Consider the following 14,305-nt stretch of genomic DNA (forward strand, 5'->3'; position numbering starts at 1 on the left):
CACTGAGCTCCCCAGGCACCCGTGAACTATGCTTTTTTTTTTTTATTTTATTTCTTTGTTTCTTCAATATAATTTATCGTCAAATTCACTTCCATACAACACCCAGTCTTCATCTCAACAAGTGCCTTCCTCAATGCCCATCACCTACTTTCCCTTCTTCCCCACCCCTCTTTAACCCGCAGTTTGTTCTCTGTATTTAAGAGTCTCTTGTGGTCTGCCTCCCTCCCTCTCTGTTTGTAACTATTTTTTCCCCTTCCCCTCCCCCATGGTCTTCTGTTAAGTTTCTCAAGATCCACATACGAGTGAAAACATATGGTATCTGTCTTTCTCTGTATGACTTATTTCACTTAACATAATACCCTCCAGTTCCATCGATGTTGCTGCAAATGGCATGTTTTCATTCTTTCTCATTGCAAGTAGTATTCCATTCTATATATAAATCACATCTTTATCCATTCATCAGTTGATGGACATTTAGGCTCTTTCCATAATTTGGCTATTGTTGAAAGTGCTGCTATAAACATTAGGATACATGTGCCCATGTGTATCAGCACTCCTGTATCCCTTGGGTAAATTCCTAGCAGTGCTCTTGCTGGGTCATAGGATAGTTCTATTTTTAATTTTTTGAGGGACCTCCACACTGTTTTCCAGAGCAGCTGCACCAGTTAGCACTCCCACCAGCAGTGCAAGAGGGTTCCTCACCAGCATCTCTAGTCTCCTGATTTGTTCATTTTAGCCACTCTGACCGGTGTGAGGTGGTATCTCAGTGTGGCTTTGATTTGTATTTCCCTGATGAGGAGTGACGTTGAGCATCGTTTGATATGTCTGTTGACCATCTGTATGTCTTCTTTGGAAAAGTGTCTATTCATGTCTTCTACTCATTTCTTCACTGGATTATTTGTTTTTCAGGTGTGGAGTTTGGTAAGTTCTTTATAGATTTTGGATACTAGCCCTTTATTCAATATGTCATTTGCAAATAATCTTCTCCCATTCTGTCGGTTGCCTTTTAGTTTGTTGTTTCCTTTGCAGTGCAGAACTTTTTATCTTGATGAAGTCCCAGTAGTTCATTTTTGCTTTTAATTTCCTTGCCTTTGGAGATGCGTCAAGCAAGAAATTGCTGCAGCTGAGGTCAAAGAGGTTGTTGCCTGTTTTCTGTAGAGTTTTGATGGTTTCTGTCAGAACGATGCTTTTTGATTCTTATATTGGGCACAGATATGGAGGTCAGTAGCTTTGAGAGCAAGATACCAGGAGCTTATTTTGTAACCTGTTCAACTATGGATGTTTTTCCTCCTCCTCCAGATCTAACCTCCTCCCCCCCGCCCCCCATCCCCCGGCCTGATTTCTGGAAAACGTACTTTTTCAAAGATCTTTTTTTTCTACTTTCACATATTATTGTTCTTCAACTGTTTTAGGGTTTGTTGTCAGCCTTTTCCCGTCTGCTGTAATCATCCAGAAGTGCCTCACTATTCTTAGCTTCCCAGGAATACTGTAAATTTAGTCTTATATGAATGAAATTTTAGGTAGAAGTACAGAAAAACAGCTGTGTGTGTGTGTGTGTGTGTGTGTGTGTGTGATGCTTAAAATTGTTGGTGGTGAAAGATGTAGCCAGTTAACAATTTATGTTTGCCACAGAAGGTTTTGTAAGAAAAGCACCTGAGCACCGGGATGTAAGTTCTTGCCTTATTTAGATTTCTGCCTCATTATTTATTACACTTTCATATTTTTAGGATATTTTCCATATTTCACTGATACTTCAAATGTTTTTATTCCAGGGTTCATCTTTTTTACATAACCTAACATTAACAGAGGCAAAAACCTTTCCCTTTAATTTGTTTTTGAATTTGTCTTGATGTTTGCTTTCTGTAGGTTCTACATGAAACATTTCCTCAACACACATTCCTCATGAATGGTCTCATTCAAGGTGTAAAGGTAAGAATGGTTTTTGTGTGGTTCACAAGGAACCAAAGGCAGGAATCCTTAGTAGTTTGTTTAACTCTGGAAGTTTAAATGGGATGTAGGGAAATAATCACTATTTGTTCTGGAGACCTGAAGTGTGGGGAATAGGTTCTGCTCACATAAATGGGTTAGGAAAAAGTTTAGGGCGGAAAGCCACCCCCATGGCACCTGAGGTTAGCTAGCAAGCTATTGTAATGGGATCACAAGTAATTTGTTCTATCACCTACAGGCAATTACTTTCCATCTGATGTCAATGTACTATTGTACTTTGATCACAAACTCCACTTGCCCCCCCAGACCCTTTACACAAGTTAGTGATTACTACTTGATTATTTTCTTCATTCACCACATGTGTAAGATCTTGAGAACTCAGTCAGTACAGAGACAAAACTCCGGTTTGGACATTAGCCTCTCTCGTATTCAATTCTGCATCTGCTCTCTTGTTGGACAAGAGAAAACTCTAGACTCTTAGTCTGTGACACTAAAGCTAAACTTTTAACTGGATTATCAATGTCAAAGTGAAATGCAATCCAAGTCCATAAGGCATTGAATGGTTTACTTGTAAAAGCACTTTATAAAGAGTTTAGTTTTGTGAGCTTTTAATTGCCCTGCCTGTCAACAGAATAAAATGGATAAATATTCTTGTCTTCTTTTGAGACAGATTCTGATACTGAGGAAGAAGGCAGCATCAACATTTAGTTGGCTGTATAGTCTTTTGTCAAGGCTGGTGTTCTAGTCACAACTGAGTTCTCAACCACTTCACCCTTAATACATTGTTTAAAAAAATTTTTTTTTAATTTTTATTCATTTTTGAGAGACAGACCGTGAGCGGGGGAGGGGCAGAGAGAGGGAGACACAGAATCTGAAGCAGGATCCAGGCTCTGAGCTGTCAGCACAGAGCCCAACGCAGGGCTCGAACCCATGAACTGTGAGATCATCTGAGCTGAAGTCAGATGCTTAACCGACTAAAACCCCCGGGTGCCCCGACCCTCAATTCATTATTTAAATTTTAATGTGATATTTATCAGAAAAGTTTATAAATAAGAGGTTAAAGTATAATGTTATATTCTAGTCCCACTTCACAGTATAGTACACAGGTATAGTGTCTGATTCCTTCCCAGTTAGATGGTACTGATCTTTGAACTGAGTAACACACTTAAAATTATGCCCTAATAATTTGCTGAATTTACATCTTTGAGCAGCATTATTTGTAATAAATACTGTTTATTCTTTGCCTATTTTCAAAAAGAATTTGAGAATGCTTACAATAATAACATAAGTAAAATGGCATCTTAAAGGTTGAAGCAAGAAGTTTTCAGTCCTCATTGAGAAGTGTTATCAGGAACCTGGCATGTGGTGGCACCTGGGGGGTTCAGTTAGACCGTTGATTTCGGCACAGGTCATGATCTCACAGTTTGTGAACTTGAGCCCCATGTTGGGCTCTCCACTGACAGTGTGGAGCCTGCTTGGGATTCTCTCCCTTTCTCTCTGCCCCTCCCCTGCTTGTGCTCGCTTTCTCTCTCCCTCCTTCCCTCCCTGTCTCTCTCTCTCTCTGTAATAAATAAACTTTAAAAAAATCTTAAAAAAAAAAAAAGAAAGAAACCTGGCAAGTGGGCCTTTAAGCACCAGTTTTAGATTAGCATAGATCAAGAGAAAAATTAAATGAGAGAAAGCATTGATAAATATACAACATAAATTTATCCTTACAGCAGATTCTTGGGGAAGTTCCTCTATGATCTATTGTCATGTGGACCAGCTACTAAAATGTGTTTTAGTCTGGTTCTGCAGAGTAAAATCAACTGGATGTATACTCTGAAGCCAAGCAGTATGCTGCACTTTGACCTAGAGACACTAACAGTGTTATTCTAAAAATATGTAAAATAAAAGGTATTTGGATTGATTCAGGGGCTTAGACAAGGACTTATGCAACTTAGATAAATATTGAACTTGACCTTATTGCGCTTTACTGGAACTTTAATGATTGGTTATTGTGTCAGAGATATGGATGTGACAGCACCTACATCAAAGTAGCTCAAATTGGATAGCTTAATGCGTGTGTAAGTACAGTGCAAGGAATGTGGCTTCAGATTGCTTCAGCTTTAAGTCTGTGTTCTGCACTTAGTACCTTTGATTTAGCTTCTCTGACCTCAGTTTCATTATTCATGAAATGAGAAAGATAAAAGATCTAACAGGGTGATGATACAGATTAAATGAGCTGGTATATAAGCTGTTAGCACAATACCTCTGAGTGCCGAATAATAAATGTTGCAAAGAGAAATATGTAAAAACAAAAAGTATTAGAAGGAAATCTTGATGACCATTTTCTTAACTATTTTTGGGAAAAGATTTTCTTTTCTTAGAAAAAATATATAAAGGAAAAGATTGAGTCATTTACATCAGTATTTTAACTTTGGTAAGTCAAACCACCATCATAAAAATGAACAGACAAATGACAAAACGTTATTTGCAACATGTATAGTAGACGGAGGACCACATAGAAGTGCCTTCCAGGTAAAACCATAGGAAAGTTACTGATATCCCAGAAGGGCAAGGAGGGATGTAAGCTGCCAGTTTACAAAAGATGTCAGTGTAAAAATAAGATTATCACTAGTAAGCAATGGATCCCAAATGGAATGAGATTATATTTTCACATAAGCATTGGTAGAAAAGTTTAAACTGACAATAACTAGTTCAGTTTGTGGTAAATGGGGTCCCCGTACATGACTGATGAGAGAGTTAAGTTGGTATAGCTTTCCTAGAAGGCAGCGTTTTAGTAACCTCACAGTATTCACTAATTTTAATAAAGGCTGTTCCATTTCTAGAAAATTGTTCTAATCAATAGAGTTATTCAAAGATTCAGGTAAAGGGCTGTTTGTAATAGTAAACATGGAAACCATTAAAATGGCTTAAAATTAGAAGGATAAGTACTTTGCAGCACAGGCATATGATGTAATAGCAGCACATAAAGAACACATTTCTGAAGACTACCATATAATGTGTGAGACAGAAAGGGTATAGAGCTACAGCGTGGTTTTGCTTTGGTTTTTACCAAAATACATGTGTATAAGCAGGGGGAAAACCTGATTAAAAAGGAGTCCCCTGAAGTTTGAAAGCATGTGAATGGATAATTTTTAGTTTTCTTCTTTATATTCTTTCTTTGTAGATTTTCTACAGTTAATTTATACTTTGTAAGTTTATAATCGTGATGCATGGGTGAGAAGGCTTATATTTGGGGTGACTACCAGTAAAGGATACAAGAGGAGGGGCACCTGAGTGGCTCAGTCGGTTAAGCGTCCGACTTGGGCTCAGGTCATGATCTCACGGTTCATGGGTTCCAGCCCCATGTCGCAGTCTGTGCTGACAGCTCAAAGCCTGGAGCCTGCTTCAGATTCTGTGTGTCTCTCTCTCTTTCTACTCCTTCCCTGCTCACACTGTCTCTCTCTCTCTCTCTCACAAAAATTAGAAAAAAAAATTTAAAAAAATTTTTTTTAAGTTAACATGCCAAACTAAGTTCCTGGTCTTCCCCTCAAGCCTGACCTGCTCACAAGCCTTCCTCATTTCAATTACTGGTCATGCCATTCTTGCTCGTATCAAAATCCCTGGAGTCATCTTGACTCCTTCTCTTCCCAAATCTATTCCATCAACAGATTCTGTGGTTCTACCTTCAAAGTAGATCTGTAGTGAAAACACTACCTGGTTTCAGTAGAGGTCCTGATACAATATAAGCCAGCTTATGGTATCGCTAACCAGTCCCATGCCCACTCCACTTTCTTCTCTGGCATCACCTCTGTTCTCTGCACCCCCACTGACCATAGCTTCCTCAGCTTGTGCTTGCTTGAGTGCTCTGCAGGTTCTGTTTATTCTGCTTGATTCTTTCTCCCAGATACTGGCCTCACTCCCTAACCTTTAACTCTTCACCCAGGTGTCATTTTTTAGTGAAGCCTTTCCTGTCTGTTGTCTTGAATAATGTAACCTGTTCTCATCACTTCCAGTCTCCCTTCTCTGCTTTGTTTTTCTCCAGAAACATTATAATCTCACCTCTGACATGCTGTATATTCTGCTTTATCTTGTTACTGTTTGTCCTTCTCACCCTTCCTCTTTTAGACTGGAAGCTTCTGGAAAGCATGAATTTTTGTCTACTCCTGTCCCCAGAGATTAGAACAGTTCTTGGCAAATGATAGGTGCTCATAAATATTATTGACTTAGCATTTCTTTCCAGTCTTTTTCTATGCATTTTCAAATAGTCAAGATCCAGCTCACATGGAGACTATAAGTATTTATCTTTGTTCTTGTATCAGCAGTCGCTAATGATATAATAATTTCTCCATGACATTAGAAACTATATGAAATCTAGGCACCCCTCTTTTTACACATCCTGGTATGCACAAATTCCAGTTACTAAAGTTCAGTTAAAAAATACCAGCCCATTACCGTGGTATATTAACTTTGAGTAACTGCTTGCAGTAGGAACTGCTCCTGGCTTCTCAGTCCACAGGACGCTAGTAACAGATGAACATCATCATCAGTGTCTGTTCATGGCATTTCAAAATGTCAGTGACTGGTCTGAGTTCGTGCCCAGACAACAAAGCGTGTGATTGTGTTGCCTTCTTGTCTCCAGTGATAAACCCACATGACAGTTTACAGAAACAGATCCGTGAAAAGGAATTGGCCAACAAGGATGGAAGGGCAGTGAAGAAATAATTACAGATAATGGTAGAAGCAATATTTGGGTAGAACCTCTGCAGAATTCTAGAAGAAATAAGCTGACAGGGGCACACAGCCAAAAGGACTTAGCAAAGATACACTTGTCGGCATAAATGAGAAGAATGGTATGATGAACAGGATGAAGATGTCCCAGTGGAGGTGATGTCCGCAAAATGCTTCACATTAAAGGGACTCACAGAGATGGTATTTCGTGACATTGAAAACACAAAGCATAGAATGTTGAAAGTTGATCTGAATTTAGAAGAGTTGTGTGGCAGTTTGCCAGTGCATAGAAGATACTGCATATCACATGTTACTTGGCTTAGGAAGAAGGCAGGCACTGTTCAAATGACTCTTGGTAAGTTTTTATAAGGAAATAAAACACTTTATTTCTTAAGATTTTAAGTTACAGTGTAAATACTAGTTTTTGCTATTTTCATTTTGCTAATATTATTAAGAGATTATATATATAAAGATTTTAGTTTTTTAATATTTTTTTTCAGAGAGAGAGTGTGGCAGAGGGGCAGAGGCAGAGAGAGAGAGAGAGAGAGAGAATGTGTGTGTGTGTGTGTGTGTGTGTGTGTCCCCCAAGCAGGCTCCACGCTCATCATAGACCCCGACACAGGGCTCGATCCCACAACTGTGAGATAATAATCTGAGCCAAAATCAAGAGTTGGACACTCAACTGACTGAGCTACCCAGGTGCCCCAAGAGACTTATTTTAACAAATAGATTCACATGACTATGGGGCTGACAAGTCTGAAATAATGTAGGGCTGACTTAACTCAGGAAGGAGTTAATGCTACAGTCCTGAGGCAGAACTCTTTCTTCTGGAAACTTTAGATTTCTTAAGGCTGTCAGCTGATTGGAGCAGCCTCCCCCGCCATATTATTAAGGGAACCCTTTATTTTAGAGCCACTGTTTTAGGTGTTAATCAGAGCTACTCAGTATCTTCACAGAAACACCCACACTAGCACTTGATTAAATAATGGTATCATAGCCTAGCCAAGGTGACTCTTAAAACTAACTGTCACATTTGTTTTAGCTACACTTTGTCAAAAATGCAACACTAAGCTGAGATGCCTTGGTTTCACTTGGCAGATGAAGTCTAGTTATGGCTGCTGGTTAATAGGAGCAGGTGGAGTGACTGTAATAATTTTCTTCATTAAGACCAATTGGTCTGATGGCCCAGTGTCTGCCTTGAAATTTCTTGAAACTTCTTTCTTTTGCATGTTTTGTATTTATTACAAAATTAGACATCTTTAGCAGTGTCCCAGACTAAGCGGGCCACATGTCCGAGTTTACACCTGGAGTGATCACTGTGAAGAGGGTGGCTTTAAAGCAGGCAGTCATGATCTTGTCTGGCTTTAACGTCACAGAAGCCGGCTCAGGGCATGGCCACAGGGGGCCACCTACAGATGGGCTGCTTCTCACTCTAGACTTGGCCATCAACTCTGATGAAGGAGAAGGCGTGTAGACCCTCTTCCGTGATGCTCTTCCAGGGGATTAAATGTCAAGTTCCTGTATTCCAGGAGCTGCTGCTCAACTGTCATCTTGCCATTTAAATGAATCAAGTCATAGCTTAGCATAAGCACATACAGAAACTTTTGGCTGATGTTTTTAAGAATTACAAAACAGAAAACCAAGATAGGTATCTTTAAAGTTTCTTCAAGCTGCTCTTTGGTGTTAGTAAGTACAGAGAGCTTTTCCTACGCACACATGTGTGCATGTGTGCAGAATAATTCTTGCTTAATTTGGACAAGAACTTGAATAAAGATTATCCTTTCTGTTATCTATAAATAAAATTATTAAACTTGAGAGATGACTCATCCATTTTAAGTGCAGACTTTTTATGACAGACGGCTAATTTATCCATTGAAGAAAACATGTAAGAGTACTCACAAGTAGGTAAGACTAGTTCTTAGCTTTAGGTTGGGAACCTGGAAATATTAACAGATTACTTTAATAACTGGTTTGAACTGTGGGCTTTAGGGTTAGGACTCGGTCCTGGAGCCACCGCACACTGAGCTGAATGCTGCCTCTGCCGCTATGAGCCTCAGGCCAGTTGTTGGCCCTAATAGCATCTACCTCACAGGGGAAGACGTGTGAAAGACCAGGAGGAGTTTGGCAAATGTGGATGCTAGCTGTTACTGTTGTTATTACTTTAAAACCTATACTGAACTTTCTTGGAATCAGAATTGGAAGAATCAGTAGCCCTACTACTTCTAAAATTAAGGAAAAGTCTGTTTACTTATGTTTTATTTACAACAATTTATTTCACTTTAATCTGCGTTTGTTTCTTTTATTGAATATTCCCTACTTCTCTCCCTTTACCTCGGAACAAGACAAAACACCCTAGCCCTCCTGCCCATATTGTTCTTTCCCTGAAGTCTCTGGCATCAGCTGTTCTTTGATCCTTCTCCTGCTTTGCACATTCACTCTTCCAGACTTTAATTGAATTAAAATCACTTTATATATCACATTTCTCATTTGCCCTCTTGCACTGATGGACGTGTACCCTGGGAAGGGAGGCTCTGTACTGTGCAGGGTCTCTGTGGGTCCTTGGTCAGAAAGGTGACCTTGTTTTAATATTGTTTTTATGTGAAAATATTCTTTTAAGTTTGTTTATTTTGAGAGAGGGAGGAAGGGAGGGAGAGAATCCCAAGCAGGATCCATACTGTCAGCCCAGAACCTGACAAGGGGCTCGAACTCACGAACCATGAGATCATGACCTGAGCCAAAATCAAGAGTTGGATGTTCAACCGACTGAGCCACCCAGGTCCCTTTATGTGAAAATACTTGTCAATTATATAAATAACACAGTTCTATTGAAGTAGGATTTTTGTCTTTCATCTTTTAAGAAATGCAAGATAAAAGTCATTATTAGTGAATTACTGTATGAAAGATCAAAATGAACCTAACTTTGGGGTAACCAAGTACATGTCACAAGTTCCTCATTGCTTATTAAAGAATACTGAAAATTTGTCATAGAATGTGAACTTTTTCATGGAAAAGTTTTTAGCAGTAGTTAAAAGACTTTGTATTTTATTCTTCATTGGTGCCAGTGCCCCCTCAAATGCATTCGTGAGGTTAATTATACTGTAAAGGAAAACAAAAAGCCGTCTTTAGTTTTAAAAATATTCACACAAACTGTTTTAGTCAAATATTTACCAACAGGAAAACGTACACTTAAAACTTCTGTGATGGCTATATTAAGTGTAAAATTTATGCATGGGTGCTTCAAATGAGTTGTATTTGTCATTCTTTGTATACTTCAAAATGTTTATTGGATAATTGTATTTAATTGAACAATAAACTCTAATTGCTGTTTTGTCACTTTAGAGGCTAAAGTCATGTCAGAATTATTGGCCAGTTAATTATGCCACCTTAAACACCTGTGTCCACTGGGAAGCTAACTTACTGACGTGTCTGTGCTGAACCGTTGGTGAATTTCACCATCTGTGCCTGGACACCTGCACATCATGTTATATCTAGTCCTGGTTGGGTTATGATAAGCATGGCATCAGCTGACCCTCATTATTTTTGGATCTCATATTTCCAGTCCACCTACTCGCTGAGTTTGTGGCCCCCAGATCAACAAACCAAGAGTTAGATGCTAAGCTGACTTAGCCACCCAGGTACCCCACCACAGTCCATTTTAAAACATTTTCATCACCCTGAAGAGAAACCCCAATTCCATTAGCAGTCCCTCCCCATTTCCCCGGGTCCCTCAGACCCTGGCTTTTGTGGTCATTTATGCACTGGGGTGAGGGGAGAAGTGTGAGTGCCCAGCCATTTGTTCGAACTTCCATCTACTTGTTTCAGGTCTTATCACCGTACATCTGTCTTTCTTGTGGTCCACTTAGTGCCACATATTTTGCATCTTTGTGCCTTTTATTGGTGATTTGGCTGTTTAAAATGTCCCTGTGTGTAGTACTGAAGTACTGACTACTATCTTGAAGTGCAAGAGGTCTGTGATGTGCCTTACAGAGAGAATGCTGCCAGATAAGCCTCATTCAGGCATGAGCTGTAGTGCTGTTGACTGAGAATTCACTGTTCATAAGTCAACAATGTGTATTAAATAAAGTGTCTTTAAACAGAAACACACGTAAATCACGGTCGTGTGTTGATCAGTAAATGACAATAGGTGACCAGAGGCTTGCAGGAACCTGACACTGTTTCCTCGAGGAGCAGTCGTTGCCTATTCTGTAATTCAGTGTTTGTGGCAACCTTACAGAACATAACTACTGTGAATGGTGGGAATCAGTTGTATTTCTGATGGAGATGAGGGCTTTGAGGTCTGCCTCTCAGGTCTGTCTGGTGTTAAGTTTTAAACATTTTGTTCTCATTTGCAAATTGTATCCTGCATCATTAGTACTGAAGAAGTACCTGCCCATTTCATCAGGGTACAAATGTCCTCAATCTGCTGCTCTGACAATGTGCACTAATAGAATTTCAGGCCAGACTGGGTAGTGAAGAAGTACCTGGGAGAGGAGAAAGTCTTTGATTTTTAGGAAATTCAGGTTTTCCAAAGAGGCAAGTACAAGTTGGCCCTTGAACAACCCGGGTTTGAATTGCATGGGTCCCCTTGTACGCAGGCACTTTTCTTGTTTTTGACAAATGCAGTACAGTACTGTAAAATATATTTTCTCCTCCTTAAGGTTTTCTTAACCTTTTCTGTAGCTTTATTGTAAGAATATGGTATATGATACATAAAACATACAAAATATTGTTAATTGTTTATGTTCTCAGTAAAGCTTCTGGCTAACAGTCAGCTGTTAGTAGCTCACTTTTGGGGGAGTCAGAAGTTAGATAAGGAGTTTTGACTGCATAAGATGGTGGGTGTTGGTGCCCCAATCCTTGTGTTCTTCAGGGGTGAACTGTATGAGATTGTATTTTAGCATCTTAATAAAGTTATTTTCAGTATCTATTATTGTTACTAAGAATTTGATTTGAATAATATTTTTAATGGATAGATTAAATTACCACTTAAATTCATAATCTCGAAGATAGTACATTTTTTCTGTTAAAACCATGTATTATTATTTTATTCAAAAAATTTTTTAATGTTTGTTTATTTTTGAGACAGAGACAGCATGAGTGGAGGAGGGGCAGAGAGACAGAGGGGGAGACAGAGAATCCGAAGCAGGCTCCCTGCTGTCAGCACAGAGCGCAATGCAGGGCTTGAACTCACAAACTGTGAGATCATGACCTGAGCCGAAGTCGGAAGCTTAACCGACTGAGCCACCCAGGCGCCCTAGCTATGCATTATTTTAAATATAACTTTAATACTTGGCCTTCTCCTGTCTTTTGTTTAAAAATGGCATACATTCCATATTTTAAAGTGTTGTGTGAAGTCTGGAATCAGAACTGTCCAGAAACTTTCCCAGAGCTCTTTAAAGAGTTTTTGTTACTAGTTTTGTGATAGTAGTGGATTTTCACTGCCTTGTCCTCTTAAGTTTCTTTACATGCAGGCTCTAGGCTCTGAGCCATCAGCACAGAGCCCAACGCGGGGCTGAAACACACAAGCCATAAGTTCATGACCTGACTGATGGATGCTCAACCAACTGGGCCACCTAGGCATTCCCCCCCCTTTTTTTTAATGTTCGTTTATTTTTGAGAGAGAGCACGCCAATGGGCAGAGGGGCAGAAAGAGAGAGGGAAAGAGAGAATCCCAAGCAGGCTCCACACTGTCCGCCCAGAGCCTGATGCAGGGCTTGAATTCCTGAGCCGAGATCAAGAGTCAGATGCTTAACCATCTGAGCCCCCCAAGGACCTCTTGTTGACCAGTTCTATACTACCCACATATGCAGGTACTTGATATTTTTAGAGAATTTTGAAGATTTTCTTTTCTAAAATTCATGAAACTGGCAGTCACAAGTCCTGAATTTAAGCCCCACTTTCTGCAGTTGCTTGGCTCTTAAAGGAACACCATTTAATTCTTGATGTTTACTGTCTTGACACAAGGACAGGCTAAATGGAAATCCATTGTGACTTAGAAATTGAATTACAAGATTTGATCATGGGCTTGGATTAATATGTTATTTCAGAGGAGCTAAAAAGCTTTTCTCCTCACCCTGCCTGCCTTCCGTTGAGTCTTCCTCTCACCGACCCCTTTATTTCAGTGCACGTGTCTCCCAGCCAGTGGGTTCTAGGTTTACCTAGGGCTGATAGATTGGAATCCTGTTCCTTTTCTTGCCAGCAGTGTGACTTTGGTTTCCTCTTAAAGTTTAATTCAAATCTTTGAAAGCCCTTATTATGAGGCCTTGTGATAAGCACCAAGGGTACAGAGATGTGAAGAAACCGTCCTGAAAGAGAAGAAAGATAAATAACAAGTGTTAAAATTGCAGTGGAAGAGCTAGAAACGTACCAGGCAGGAGGAATTTGTTTTGCACTCCACAAAAACCAGTGTGATAAATTCTGCTTGAGGAGCTAAGAGAAGTTAAGAGGAGGAGGTGCTTCTCCCCACGGTGTTGTAAAGAACGACTGGCAGTTTACCCAGCCCAACTGTGGGAAGTGTATGCAGGCACATTAAGGGCCCACAGGCACAAAGGAGGACGGTATGCTGGGAAAACTAGGAGGTGCTTCATACAGCCAAAGCATAGGATGTGTGTTAGGAGCCAGATCTTGGAGTGTCCTGTTTGTATGCTGTGCTGAGCGATTTCCAGTACACAAAAGCAGACAAAATGAACACCTATGAACTCACCCAGTGTCACTACTTACCAACATTTTCCTACTCTTGTCTCATCTGTTTTCTCCCCACCCAATTTTCTATAAAAGCAAAGTGCAGGTGTTCATTTCACCCCTGCATACCTGCTGACTCCTAAACTGTGCACAGTGGGAACCGCTGCAGGGTTTTAAAGAAGGGATCAGAGCAAGGTTTGCAGCTCATCAACGGGAGCACATATTGTCTGGAGGACCAGGGTCAGGGACCAGGTAGCAAGTGAGAAAATGTCTTCATTGGAGCAGTTGATTTAGAGCTACACATATTTATTAAAATGAGTTAAGTTTTGGTCTCTTCCCATATGCTTGGTGCAAAAATATGTAAAATAGGTGTACATATTTCATATCCCCTCTTCTCCAGTTTCTCCTAAAAAACAAACTCTTCCCCCTTTTTTCCTTTTCTAAAGCATGTTTAGAAATTTGTTAGAATGGTTTTTGTTTTTTTAAGTTCATTTTATTTCTGAGAGTGTGAGCAAGGGAGGGGCAGAGAGAGAGGGAGACAGGATCTGAAGCAGGTGCCGTGCTGACAGCAGAGAGCCTGATGTGGGGCTTGAACCCACAAACCATGAGATCATGACCTGAGCCAAAGTCAGACACTTAACTGACTGAGCCACCCAGGCGCCCCTAGAATGTTTTTAAATGATAATTTGCATTTAATGCTTCAAATTACTCTGTTCGGGGGCAAAAAAAAAAAATAAATTGGAGCATTTAGAAAATAAGAATTACAAGTAATTAGGGGATCATATTGTACATTTGACCTTTGTTTCTGTTTTCCTCTCCAGGGCCTGCTGTCTTTTCTGAGTGCCCCCCTCATAGGCGCTCTGTCTGATGTGTGGGGGAGGAAACCCTTTCTCCTGGGCACCGTCTTCTTCACCTGCTTCCCAATTCCACTGATGAGGATCAGCCCGTGGTGAGTGGCTTG

The 14,305-nt window shown here is 40.0% G+C and overlaps 1 protein-coding gene across 3 annotated transcripts in view; it reads left to right on the plus strand.

Annotated features, from left to right (window-relative positions):
- MFSD14B (major facilitator superfamily domain containing 14B) overlaps positions 1–14,305 on the plus strand; it is a 73,268-nt gene that overhangs the window by 39,769 nt on the left and 19,194 nt on the right. For 2 of the 3 annotated variants that reach the window (XM_043566229.1, XM_043566231.1), the window contains exons 3-4: positions 1,867–1,929; positions 14,166–14,293. In XM_043566229.1, the coding sequence (XP_043422164.1) occupies positions 1,867–1,929; positions 14,166–14,293 (191 nt within the window). The remainder of the gene's footprint in view (positions 1–1,866; positions 1,930–14,165; positions 14,294–14,305) is intronic. The other variant, XM_043566230.1, reaches the window with a different exon arrangement.

The sequence above is a fragment of the Prionailurus bengalensis genome, chromosome D4 (genome assembly GCF_016509475.1).
Source record: "Prionailurus bengalensis isolate Pbe53 chromosome D4, Fcat_Pben_1.1_paternal_pri, whole genome shotgun sequence".
NCBI lineage: Eukaryota > Metazoa > Chordata > Mammalia > Carnivora > Felidae > Prionailurus > Prionailurus bengalensis.